Source organism: Erpetoichthys calabaricus, chromosome 9, assembly GCF_900747795.2.
Source record: "Erpetoichthys calabaricus chromosome 9, fErpCal1.3, whole genome shotgun sequence".
Taxonomy (NCBI): Eukaryota; Metazoa; Chordata; class Cladistia; order Polypteriformes; family Polypteridae; genus Erpetoichthys; species Erpetoichthys calabaricus.
In genome coordinates this window covers 118,048,405-118,062,722 of record NC_041402.2, presented here as the reverse complement: position 1 = coordinate 118,062,722, position 14,318 = coordinate 118,048,405, and the positions used below count along the sequence as shown (strand labels likewise).

Here is a 14,318-nt window from a genome sequence, read left to right as displayed (position 1 = left end):
TTTGAACAACTGTTTATTTGCAGCATTGAATAAAAACCTCTGTCTGGCAAGAGACACAAAGTACACCATGCTGTCAAGTTTCTTGGGATTGAAAAATACCAACAAAACTGGCTATTATCCCATATAATACAAGAAAAAAAATATGTATACCTCACTAGCATACAGCATTTTGGTATTTACATTTTTTTATATTAGCATGGGATATTTCAGTAATATTGTACATTGTTATTGCGACAAAAATACAGCAAATGCTTCTTATCCAGAAAACCTCAAAGTTGTTCAGTATCATGATTTCTTGTGGTTCCTCACAAGTACTGACTGTTAACATGCAGGCTTTATTTTGTGTGCTTACTACAAGCTCCTGCCAAACTGTATACTTTTATTACACTACTGGATATTTACTACTAGCTGCCCTATTTTTTCACTTTAGTTTTGTCTTCTTATGAAGGAAAATTTTCTTGTAGTGCTTTGAGAAAATGCCTAGTTAAGTCTGCATTTACTGAACTAGCAGTACACATTTAAAATGTGCAGGCAACCACAATAGATTATCCTCTGCTCTTCCTACTACTGATCCAACATAATGAGGATATCAATATACACTAGACAAACTAAAAACATTTCGTTTGTTTAAATAAATCTTTGGATCCCTTTATTTCTGTGGCCTCTTTGACCAATGACCACACTACAAATATCTATCCACTTCTAAATAAATCTCTTCATAGACGTGAACACCTTCTTCACAGGTAGTCTAGACCACCAATGTTTATCCTCTATTTTTTTTTTTTTTTTAACAACAAGGTATAATAAAATATTAGGGGACTTCTTTAAAGTAAATACCGAATGACTACTTAATACATCTATGTAAATTTTAAACAGACAAAAATCACCATAGTGCTGTATTCTAAAATACAAGGCAGAAGGAACCTTTTTGTTTTGTAGCTGTGATCCCATTAAGTTAATGTAGTATTGTCCTGAACAGTAAAGCTATTGGTACTTTTTTTAATTTAATTTACTGTTAGCTGAAGACCTTTACATTTTAGTGATTTCCTGAACTATCCTTTATTTGGAAAGCATCCTGTCATGTGCCGTAGAGGGTACTGTACTTGAAAACTATCCGCATAAGAAAGATTACCAATCTGCATAAGCAACTGACCCCAATTTAAATAATGTTTAAGTACCAGACACATACTGGAAAGGTAACAGACATTTTTAGTTTTCCATCCTACAATATTTAATGGCTTAACACCCACACTGGAAATTATAGTTTCCACTGACCACCATATGACAGTACAGTTTTCTCCACTGCCTGAAGATAAATGCATTATATTTTAAGCATGTGCCATTCATTCAACAAAAAGGATAACATGGTAAAACGTTTAGAACACAAAGGCAGTGACAGCACTGTTGTTGAATGATAACTTGGTAGAAATAATTGAATATTGAAAACAAACCATTCAGGTTAACATTTAAAATTAATCCTATAAAGAAACTTAAAACATATACAAGCGACATTGAAAGAAAATAAAGGCTTAAAAAAGAAAATATACAGCCTATTCTTCTTCCACTTGTATCACATTAAAAGCTAACAGCTTGCATGTTTTAGCACAAAGTAAGTTGCATTATACTGAACAAGGCAATCAAAGTAAACTTAGACAGCATCTAGAGAGAAAGCAACAAATTTGAATAGAATATCCATAATCAACTTTAAATTATAATCTGTTACTTTGGTGCATTTCCTATTAATTCAAATTGGTTTTGAAATATTTAATAAAAGCTCAAAACTGACCCTTTTGACATTCCAGTATTTCTACTGCTTGCAGATAGGAGGAAAAAAAAAAAAAAAAAAAACACACACACACACACATTGGCTTAACTTCTTGAATCACAGGATTCCATTGTTGCAGGTATTCAACAGATCTCTTTTATAAATTAAGTATAGATTAATATTTCACTATGTTTAGTGAGAAAATGAGACCTAAATTAAGTTCAGTGATCTGTTTGACACTATTATAAACTATGATTGAGCTGTTAAGTGCTGAAAAAAACGACAGTTAAGAAAAATATAGCTAGGACAGAATGATTCATTTTCTAATATCCTTTCAAAATGTGAAGACCAACTATTCTGGAAAAAACAAAACCTTGCATTGCATTTCAATAAACTACAGAGAATAGGTTGGATTAAAATTGTAAATTAAATGAGTAAGGAAAAAAAAAAAAAAAAAAAGGCCACAAGACAAAATACCAGGTACTTGATCTTTGCTTAACTGGAGGGGGGTTCCCACAGATAGTATACCTTCACATTCTTTTGCTTCTTGTTATGAAGTATATATATTATCTCTCACCCATTTAACTTTTTCTATGTAGCACCTTTTCAGGCTATTTGTTTATCCCCGTTGAGGAATGGACCAATTTACTCCAAAACCTACTTATATATGAGAACCAAGCTATTTTTGTTTAAGTGGCTCAATAAATAAAGTAGGGCATTAAAAGTTGTCCTTGAAGTAAATATGGTACTATAAAGTTTGTCATAAAAAAAGTCAGTTATAGAAAACTGTATTTGGAACCCCAACGGCTATATACAGAAATTTGGCGCTCTTAAGGTACATTACAGGATATATCCAAAAATAAAGCTATTTCAGTGATCAAATTACTTTCATCACAGTATCAACGGCCTTCTGCATACATTTCTTTATAATTAATTTTATCAAATACATTTCAGTAAGAAAAACCTTTCAATATTGTTGAAAAAAATACTGAATAGTTCTGTTGTAGTTCTGAATCTATACATAAGAAATTTACCTGTCCTTCTGCTGTTATTTCAAACACATACCTTAACATTTCAAAGATTGCCATAAAAAAATAGCAAGGAAAAACCTAACTGCATAATATCTTTCAAGCAGTCTACCCCAGTGCTGGTGACAAATATACAGCAAATACATTGCTTCATTCATATTGTCAAAGAAGTTGAAAACTAAAACAAAATTCTCTGGACCATGAAGAACTAAACTCATTTCTGGAGAATCTTCTTGAAGTACTATGCAGCAACTTTGTTATCCTTCTGCAAAAGAAAAACATAAAACAAAATTAATAAGAACTGTCAACATGATTTGAAGATTTTTTTCAACATGAATATATACAACACATTTTAAATACATGCACATTTTAGAATCTTAAATGATTCTTCATGCATTTATTGTTGGCCCTAAATATATATTGCATCTGGCTTACCATATTTACAGAACTTTTCACACAAGCACCCAAACCCAGGTTGTAACAATTTGTAATCTCTTCTCAACACAGGTAGTAACAATTATATTTTCAGTCAAATTATAATAGATAGAACTAAGAGTATTATTTGAATCATAGAAACAGACTAGTTTTTCAGAATCTAAACAAATCATGCATTCAAGACAAAGATACCACTCTGAAAAGGGACTGCATTACTAGACCGTGTGAAGCTGCCAAAAGCAGCATGTTTTTTAATGTGCATTTTCCCTTTACTATAACTTCTCAGGAAACATCAACATTTAAAATTGTGTTTTGAAAAAATGTTTTTCAACATACTGTTAAAATTCTGCCATGTCATCTTTAGTAAATATGACATACATTTAAATGAGCAGTCACAATTATCACATGGTAAAAGTAATCCATTCTGAGTATCAGAGAAGAAAAGAAAACCTTAAATATTTAGCCACATGCTGTTTTTGTTTTTTTTTTTTTAAAGTGGGAGTGAACACATATTATAAACTAAAAAATCCTCACTGATTTCCAAAGTGGGCAGATGCTAGCTTAAAAGGCTTCTAAAAAAACAAAAATGGTGGAGTAATGTGTCTTAAACCTAAAAATGACAACATTCTAAAAAGCTTCTTTGCCCTAAGAAGTCACTGAGCATCTTTTTGACAAAAGGTGTTCTGGTAGAGGAAACCAAGCAAGCATGTCTGAGATGTGCATAAATATCCACTGCTTCAGGGATACTACACTGATTTGATCACAATTCAAAACTAGGCTCAGAAAAGGTAATTTCCAAATACTAACATACTTCTAAGATGAAACTTGAATGTGTAAAAAGATCTTGATTATCTAGATACAGTATTTGCATTAAAATGCAGAAAGCAATAAAAGCCCAACAAGCCACCCCCCTTAAAAAAGTAAAAAGTAAAAAACCTTGGCAAATCTGAAATGATGTTGTATGCCCAAAAGCCCTCCAAAAAAAAAAAATACCAAAAAGGAGAAAGAAAGTGATCCCCTAATGTGATGTTGATGCAGTTAAGTTTATTTCTATAGCTAAGAACATTGGCACCCTAGTAAGAAATGAGGCATTGTGTATAAAACCTTGCTCAAAATTTCATACTAGATCTAATCATGATCTAATAATTCATGATCTAATCACCATATAAATTTGGCCATGTTGCACAGTGACATTTTTGCTACAAACCATCAAACACAGAAAAAGAAAGTTCAGTGAATGTGACTTGGAAGTATTACTGATTGAAGTGAAGAACAGCAATTTTTTGGGGGCTGGTCTCACTGCATGAGTATTGCATGAAAGGAAAAACCAAGAGTGTCAGCAAGTGACAGCAGCTGAGTGGACGGAGCAATAGCAATGAGCCTTTATTGCAGTGCCAAGACTACTGCCAGACTATCTGCGAGATATTAAGAACATTCTTATTGAACTTGTAAAAAAAATTAAACTATTTTGCCAAATGAATGTCAATATTGCAATACATACAAGTTTCTTTACATTCAACATATACAGTGGGGGCAAAAAAGTATTTAGTCAGCCACCAATTGTGCAAGTTCTCCCTCTTAAAAAGATGAGAGGCCTGTAATTTTCATCATAGGTATACCTAAACTATGAGAGACAAAATGAGAAAAAAAATTCCAGAAAATCACATTGTCTGATTTCTGAATAATTTATTTGCAAATTATGATGGAAAAAAAGTATTTGGTCAATTACAAAAGTTCATCTCAATACTTTGTTATATACCCTTTGTTGGCAATGACAGAGGTCAAACGTTTTCTGTAAGTCTTCACAAGGTTTTCACACACTGCTGCTGGTATTTTGGCCCATTTCTCCATGCAGATCTCCTCTAGAGCAGTGATGTTTTGGGGCTGTTGCTGGGCAACACGGACTTTCAACTCCCTCCAAAGATTTTCTATGGGGTTGAGATCTGGAGACTGGCTAGGCCAATCCAGGACCTTGAAATGCTTCTTACGAAGCCACTCCTTCGTTACCCGGGCGGTGTATTTGGGATCATTGTCATGCTGAAAGACCCAGCCACATTTCATCTTCAATGCCCTTGCTGATGGAAGGAGGTTTTCACTCAATCTGACGATACATGGCCCCATTCATTCTTTTTTTTTTTTTACACGGATCAGTCGTCCTGGTCCCTTTGCAGAAAAACAGCCCCAAAGCACGATGTTTCCACCCCCATGCTTTACAGTAGATATGGTGTTCTTTGAATGCAACTCAGCATTCTTTCTCCTCCAAACATGACGAGTAGAGTTTTTTCATCTGACCATATGACATTCTCCCAATCCTCTTCTGGATCATCCAAATGCTCTCTAGCAAACTTCAGACGGGCCTGCACATGTACTGGCTTAAGCAGGGGGACACGTCTGGCACTGCAGGATTTGAGTCCCTGGCGGCGTAGTGTGTTACTGATGGTAGCCTTTGTTACTTTGGTCCCAGCTCTCTGCAGGTCATTCACTAGGTCCCCCCGTGTGGTTCTGAGATTTTTGCTCACCGTTCTTGTGATCATTTTGACCCCATAGGGTGAGATCTTGCGTGGAGCTCCAGATCGAGGGAGATTATCAGTGGTCTTGTATGTCTTCCATTTTCTAATAATTGCTCCCACAGTTGATTTCTTCACACCAAGCTGCTTACCTATTACAGATTCAGTCTCCCCAGCCTGGTGCAGGTCTACAATTTTGTTTCTGGTGTCCTTTGACAGCTCTTTGGTCTTGGCCATAGTGGAGTTTGGAGTGTGACTGTTTGAGGTTGTGGACTGGTGTCTTTTATATTGATAACGAGTTCAAAAAGGTGCCATTAATACAGGTAACGAGTGGAGGACAGAGGAGCCTCTTACAGAAGAAGATACAGGTCTGTGAGAGCCAGAAATCTTTCTTGTTTGTAGGTGACCAAATACTTATTTTCCACCATAATTTGCAAATATATTCTATAAAATCAGACAATGTGATTTTCTGGATTTTTTTTCTCATTTTGTCTCTCATAGTTGAGGTATACCTATGATGAAAACTACAGGCCTATCATCTTTTTTTAAGTGGGAGAACTTGCACAATTGGTGGCTGACTAAATACTTTTTTGCCCCACTGTACAACCCAAACATCTCTGAATTGCTACTCCATTGATATTCTAAGGGACAGGGTCTGCACTACATGTCTCTGCATTACGTTGTGCAGTACTGCACAAGCCATCAAAATGTGGCAAATATTTGTAGGGCTGTATAGCCATGGGCTACCCAACAAGTCCAAACACTGCCATATGTTTTTCAATAAACCAATGGCCTGTTCTATCACCGACCATGTCTGAGAGTGCCCACATTATACAGTGGGGCAAAAAAGTATTTAGTCAGCCAAAGACGCAAACGAAGTGCATGTGTGTACTGTGTAATATTAACAAAAACAGCAGCTTATTACTGAAAACGGCAAATATAGGAGTGAGTGGGGATCGAACTGGGACTTTTGATTACACTTGGTTTGCGTCTGTACTTGTGCTGTTACTTAGAGAGTCAGATTGAGGGGAGGGGTGATGTTAGAGTGCGTGAACTTATTCAGTGCAGCAGGAACAACGCACATGTTGATCTTTTTTTTTCTTTCAGTACATGTGGCATCCCTGTTTATTTATATATCTCTGCCTGTCTCTCTATTACGCAGTGCTCTGTCTGTGTGTTATGGATCTTAAAAATAAGTTATAAGGACAGTTGTTCATGTTAATTGCAGTTTCAACTGTTAAAAAAATATTTTAAAAGGAGCATCCTACATGAAAATATAACGATCTCATTAACTGACAGTGTATACCAATTTATAAATTTTATGTCCGTTTGAGGTTAAAAAGAAAAAAAAAAAAAGCAACACTTTATCTGTTGTATCATTCTTGAAGCTTTTGTGAAAGTGTTTATTTGATCTTTGGAACTCAGGCTTTACACATTCTATAGTTTATGCCCACTACATTTTGTAACATTTATTACTAAAATATGAAAAAGTTTCTGTTTTAACAATGTGTTTACACAGATTACTGTAGAAACGGAACACACATGAAATGCGTGTGTTCCAAATAACGATCTATTATTTCCACTCCAAAACTCCACTTCACTCCCAGATAATCAATCAAGGCATGAGCTGGGAAAAGTTTGCGCACGTTCTAAGTCGGTTAGGGGATGGAATAGCCAGCTGCTGGCAGCTTGTCTTTTATCAGCACATTTAGAGGACAAAGGATGCTGGCAGAGAGGTGTGAACTGATTTAAGAAGCGATTTAAGGTGGGCCGGATCTACGAGTTTTTTCGTAGGCTCTGGTAATTCTAGTGTTAAAGAAACCTCAAACTCAGATAAACAGACTTGAGCTAGAAGAACTTTAGCGGCATCAGTGAGTCATCTGAAAAACAGCTAATGGTGAGGTGCGAAGGAATTTAATGTGGCCCGGCATTACGACTTTTTTTGTCTTCTTCAGAGATTCTAGTGTTACTATACAAAGATTGGTTGGTGTTTTCCACTACTTGGCTATCAATACAATTTACTTCCCGTACTTGGCTATTTTAGCATGAAAGCTTCTGTTAGTACCATGTACCAGGGTCATTAGTTAGGAGTTTTTTAGTGCAGCTTCAAGACTTTTGGATATGAGAAGAAAAGGACTTATCTGACAGATATGTTACATGTAAAACTAAGCTTAATGTTACACTGAACCTATATCAGGATCGCCTCTAAATAGCTTGAATGGAAAAACACATTAAAATATTTTTTAAAAAGTGTCCTAAACAAATCATTTGGCACTCCTCTTAAGTTACTTCGTGATGGTTGGTAAAGGAATAAACATACAATTTATATTGTAATTAATTTTGGTTCAAACTACTTATATTCATTCACTCAGTTTCTGAACACATTTATTTCACATTAGGCTTACAAGAAGTTTACAAAATTAAATGTATAACCAAAGTCCATAGGTCAAAAATAAATCTAAACAGAATGGTCTAATAGTCAAATTAACTGAGACAAATTCACCCTGTATTCGAAGTCTGTGAATTCTCTCCCACCACGACCTCCTCGGAAACCACCTCTAAAACCACTGCCACGTGATGCACCAAAACTGCCTCGACCTCCACCGCGACCTCTGCCACCACGAAAGCCCATTCCTCCTCTGCCACGAAATCCTCCACGGCCACGATTATGACGAATAGGAATTCCAAAGGTCTCTGCATTCATTCTTCTTTCCTCCGCCCACGTTTGCCTTCGCTCTCTGAAAGGATGTAAAAAAAAAAAAATGTATAAATTATTACTTCAATGTGGACTTTTGCAAACAATTGCTTAGAAAAGTAACACAGACTACTAACAAATTTAAAGCTTTGCATAAATGCAGACAGTTCACATTGCATTTTTGCGTAAACAAACAACTATGTCTTAATTTTTTGCAAGAAAAACTAGCATGTCTGCATTCTCTTCTGTGAAGCATGCTTTTGTTAGACTGCAAATCTGTCATGACATACTAAATACAAGTAATGAAGTACAACTGCAAGTATGATTGTGCAGAACGGTTTGTGCAATTAAGTACTGAAAAGTTATAGCACCTTGCATTATATAGTATATGTAAAATAATATTGAACATAATAACAGGACCTTTGAGTGGAGGGAAGAGGGAAGGAAAAGACTGTGCTGTCATTATGGACATTATTTGTATATTATAAAAGAAAATCTTGAGACTAGACTATTGCCAAGAGATTTTTTCAAGTCTGCCCTCCTCTCAGCCATTTTCAACCATGCCCACAGTCCTCTCACCTCTCATTCATGACACAGTTCCTGCGCTCTCAGCTCTAATAATTATTTATAATTTTCCTCACTTTAAGTTCCCAATAAAAGAAGACTTATGTCCAAATCTTATTGAAGAATTTCATCCTGAAGGGTTCTCAACAGAAGAAATGAGTACACAAGCAATCCTAGCACTGAGAAACAATGAACGAATAAACGCGAAAGTTGTCGATCGGTTACATGGCAAATTGATTAAATGCGTATCATTAGACTATACTGAAACAGCTGGTGGTGATGTTACGGAAGATGAAAACTTCACCTTACAATATTCCGTAGAATATCTACAACCATTAACACCATCCCGTCTTCCACCTGCCGAATTACAGTTGAAAGGAGGATGTATCGTAATGTTATTGCGTAATTTATGTCTGAGTGATGGGCTATGCAGTAGGACAAGACTAGATGTATTCAAAATTGGTCGAACAATTCTGACATGTAAAATTTTAACGGGCGAAAAGAAAGGTAATATAGTACATCTTTCGCAGATAACAGACACCAAAGAAGATCTTGATATGCCATTCGCATTTAAAACATTTACAATTTCCTATTAGAAAAGTTGATTCAAAAAAATGTTTTTACTGAAGTTTTACAGTAAAAGTGTAAGTTTAAAAAGTATTTGCATGTTAATTTCAAAGGCAAACAGAACGAAAACAACGCAACATGAAACAATTTTCTTTCAATTTATCACATTTTACTATTTTTTACTATGGTTAATTACTCGCTGTAATGTAAAATAGTTCTATTATGCATAAGTAACAATTCCCATGAAAACAATCTGTTTAAATTGTACATCCGCTTCCCCATACACGAGCAGCAGATCCGTGAAGTGGCTAGTGCGTAGCCACTAGTTATGTGCACTATAGGGGTGCACATAACTTTTTTAATGAGTTACTCAAGTGAGTACCATCAGATGGAGTTTGGTACGCAATTCAATTCAAATAACTTTATTGGCATGACCATAAACAGTTTTGCCAAAGAAATTGAAAAAATTGAAATAAAACAATTTCTATAACAGATTTAACAGTAAGGTAAAGAATTAGGGTAAAAAATACAGATACAACAAAAATAATAATAAAATAAAAACATAGCAGCAGCTTAAAAAGAGGTAAGAATCAGAAATACCTGATCACTCTATACAGAGTAAGGTTTTAATAAGTGCAACCTTCCTCACTGTCCTCCTCGCTGTCTACCTCACAGTCCTCTACTTCAGCTTCCTACATGGTAGATGATGATGCTGCAGATGCATCTCCCTCTCCTTGGTTAAGCCTCTGCTTAGCGGTCTCCATCCACAGGTCAACTGCAGGTTTTGGGTCAAATGTCTCTGTGGTCTTCTTTAACTGGTGGATGTGCATTAGGACCACGAGGCGAGCATGTGACAGACAAGATCTGTGCTTGTTTTTTTATTATATTAAGATTTGAGAATCCCCTCTCACAGGCTGCACAGGCAGTGTAAGAGACAGTTTAACCAATTTGACAATGTTAGAGTAAAGATCTGGATTGCTTGTATTTATTATCTGGACCAAGTCATACACAGAGGATGCTGCCAAGCTTTTCCCTGTATTGCTTTAAGCGCATCCATTCTGGGACAGTTGTGTCTTTGTCAAGACTCAGTGTGGCTTCATAATTCTGAAGAATGGTACAAACTGTTGTGTTGACAAAACAATGTAAATCTTGTATCTCCTGAGGCCAAGGAGGAACTGAGGCCCCTGTATATATACATATACACACACACACATACAGTCATATGAAAAAGTTTGGGAACTCCTCTAAATTCTTTGGATTTTTGTTTATCATTGGCTGAGCTTTCAAAGTAGCAACTTCCTTTTAATATGTGACATGCCTTATGGAAACAGTATTTCAGCAGTGACATTAAGTTTATTGGATTAACAGAAAATATGCAATATGCATCATAACAAAATTATACAGGTGCATATATTTGGGCACCCCAACAGAGATATTACATCAATACTTAGTTGAGCCTCCTTTTGCAAATATAACAGCCTCTAGACGCCTCCTATAGCCTTTGATGAGTGTTTGAATTCTGGATGGAGGTATTTTTGACCATTCTTCCACACAAAATCTCTCCAGTTCAGTTAAATTTGATGGCTGCTGAGCATGGACAGCCTGCTTCAAATTATCCCATAGACTTTCAATGATATTCAAGTCAGGGGACTGTGACGGCCATTCCAGAACATTGTAATTCTCCTTCTGCATGAATGCCTTTGTAGATATCGAACTGTGTTTTGGGTCATTGTTTTGTTGGAATATCCGTAACTTCAACTTTGTGACTGATGTTTGAACATTATCCTCAAGAATTTGTTGATATTGGGTTGAATTCATCCGACCCTCGACTTTAACAAGGGCCCCAGTCCCTGAACTAGCCCCACAGCATGATGGAACCTCCACCAAATTTGACAGTAGGTAGCAGATGTTTTTCTTGGAATGCGGTGTTCTTCTTCCACCATGCAAAACGCTTTTTGTTATGACCAAATAACTCAATTTTTGTCTCATCAGTCCAAAGCACTTTGTTCCAAAATGAATCTGGCTTGTCTAAATGAGCATTTGCATACAACTGTTTGTGGCGTGAGTGCAGAAAGGGCTTCTTTCTCATCACCCTGCCATACCGGTGTTCATTGTGCAAATTGCGCTGAATTGTAGAACGATGTACAGATACACCATCTGCTGCAAGATGTTCTTGCAGGTCTTTGGAGGTGATCTGTGGGTTGTCTGTAACCATTCTCACAATCGTGGGCATATGCCACTCCTGTATTTTTCTTTGCCTGCCAGACCTGGGCTTAACAGCAACTGTGCCTGTGGCCTTCCATTTCCTGATTACATTCCTTACAGTTGAAACCGACAGATAGCTTTTTGTAGCCTTCCCCTAAACCATGATACTGAACAATCTTTGTTTTCAGATCTTTTGAGAGTTGCTTTGAGGATCCCATGCTGTCACTCTTCAGAGGAGAGTCAAAGGGAAGCACAACTTGCAATTGACCACCTTAAATACCTTTTCTCATGATTGGACACAGTTCAAGGCTTAACGAGCAAATCCAACCAATTTGGTGTTGCAAGTAATCAGTATTGAGCAGATACATACATTCAAATCAGCAAAATTACAAGGGGACCAAAATTTCTGCACAGCCATTTGTTCACTTTTGATTTAATTTCATACCACTAAATACTGCTTCACTAAAAATCTATGTTTGGAAAACACCCCAGTACTCGGATGTTCCTAGGAAATGAAAGACATACCACTGTCATCTTTTTTGTTGAAAGTAGAGCAAATTAAAATGCAGGCTGAGAGGGGTTCCCAAACTTTTTCATATGACTACATACATCCATCCATTCATCTATATTATGTATGTATGTATGTATCTATATACCGTATTTTTCGCTCCATAAGACGCACTTTTTTTCCCCCAAAAAGAAGGGTGGAAATTTCTGTGCGTCTTATGGAGCGAATATTGCACCACAGACCCTGATGTGCATTACCTGACAAAAGTCGACATCCAGGGGTAGAGGGTGACAATCAGCTGTTAATGGTGACAAAACTCAGTTACTTCACAGGCATTCCCTCTCTGCTTGGAGGAATGTTAGACTCATTGACTCGCCATCTAATCGTTGTGTGTGCGTGAGTTACAAAATATAAACAAAGGCAAGATGGCATCGACATCTCACGAGGGAGCGAAGTGAGTGCAGAAAACAAAATACTCAGCAGACGATGTTTTACGCATTATCTCTGAGTCGGATTCTGATTTTGTTGAGCGTGATCAAGAGATCGAGCAAGAGAGTGAGGAACTGGCATCAGCTGATTGGACACCAGCCGATACTACCTCAGTTGAGTGCATTCGCGTAGCCGATGCACATACGGCAAGGTTCGTGCGGGTGAAATACCCAGACATTGATCCGTGGGAGCAAAACTGGCTACCGGACTTCACAAGACAGCATATCCTGTTGTTGGACTCGACAGATTACCAGCCGCTGGTCTACTTCAGGCTGTTCTTTCCTGAAGCTGCCTTTCAGCTACTGTCAGACGAGACAAACAGGTATGCAGAGCAATTTTTTGAATCGCGGGCTGCTCTTGCACCGCATTCTCGTTTTTCGAAGTGGAAACCCACAACAAAAGACGAGATGAAGGGCTGTGAGGCATTATAAATAGAGATGGGACTAGACTGGCAATATAACTTCAGGGAGCATTGGTCCAAATGCGCTTTGTCCCCTGGTGGTTTTGGACAGGTTATGCCGCATGAGGATAGGTATGTGCTGCTGCAAAGTGATTGTGAGAAACTGAGCTTCAGAAATTCTGACATTAGCGAGAAGGAGTTCTTGGGGTTTCCAGAAAACTAGAAGAGTGCTTGAAATTTAAGTCTCTCCTCATTTGTTAATGACGGTTCTTAATACCGCTGTTGAATATACACGGTTGAATATTGACTTTACATGGTTGAAATACTATTCTGCTATATTTTACTGAATATTTTTTTTTCTTGTTTTCCTCCTCTAAACCTAAAGGAGCGAAAAATACGGTATCTATCTATATATGCACACACACAGAGAGAGAGAGAGACAGAGACAGAGAGAGACAGACAGACAGACAGATGTTTTTAATTTTTTTCCCAAAAAAATAGAAGTCTAACTGCACCAGTGATGATTGTTTTGAGATGGTGTAAGTGCAAGAGAATAAATGTTTCCAAAAAAGGGGACACCATATGTTAAACAGTAAAATTTTGCAATGATGAGAAATGAAATCTAAATTTGGTACAATGATAGCTGACAGATTGGAGAAGAAAAGAAAATTGCAGGGTTGTGTATCATAAAATGTCTTGGTTAGGTACTGTACTGTTTGATTTAGTGGAAACAAAAGTTTTTATTCAAATAAAGACTTTCTTCTAAAAATTTGGAGTGTTATACTCACCAACAGTCATTTGAAGCTATTTTATGACATAGGCAGAATTACAGCCATTTATTTTTGGGTACGTAACCTAGGTGCAATAATGGCAAAAACCCTTGGGGCATGAAGGGGTTAAAAAATAATTCAATTAATCATCTAAACATTTTATTTTATTGGCAAATGTAGCTAACAGCTACATTACAGGTAGGTTCAAGGCAAGATTCAACTCTGGATAAGATGTCAGTGCATCACAAGGAGCACATACATAATCTGCCTGCATCAGGCTATTGCCAAACGGCTACTCAAAATGTAGAAAAACATACAAATACAACTGAAAATTAGCATCACCATCAGGAAAACCTGTAACCACCGAGCCAATAATGAATACAAA

General features: G+C 36.8%; 1 protein-coding gene across 2 annotated transcripts in view; it reads right to left on the bottom strand.

Annotated features, from left to right (window-relative positions):
• LOC114658063 (protein LSM14 homolog A-like) overlaps window positions 1-14,318 on the bottom strand; it is a 94,002-nt gene continuing 79,684 nt past the window's right edge. For both annotated transcript variants that reach the window (XM_028810087.2, XM_028810088.2), the window contains exons 8-9: window positions 8,239-8,473; window positions 1-3,058 (exon numbers count right to left, since the gene is read on the bottom strand). In XM_028810087.2, the coding sequence (XP_028665920.1) occupies window positions 3,035-3,058; window positions 8,239-8,473 (259 nt within the window). In that variant the 3' untranslated portion in view covers window positions 1-3,034. The remainder of the gene's footprint in view (window positions 3,059-8,238; window positions 8,474-14,318) is intronic.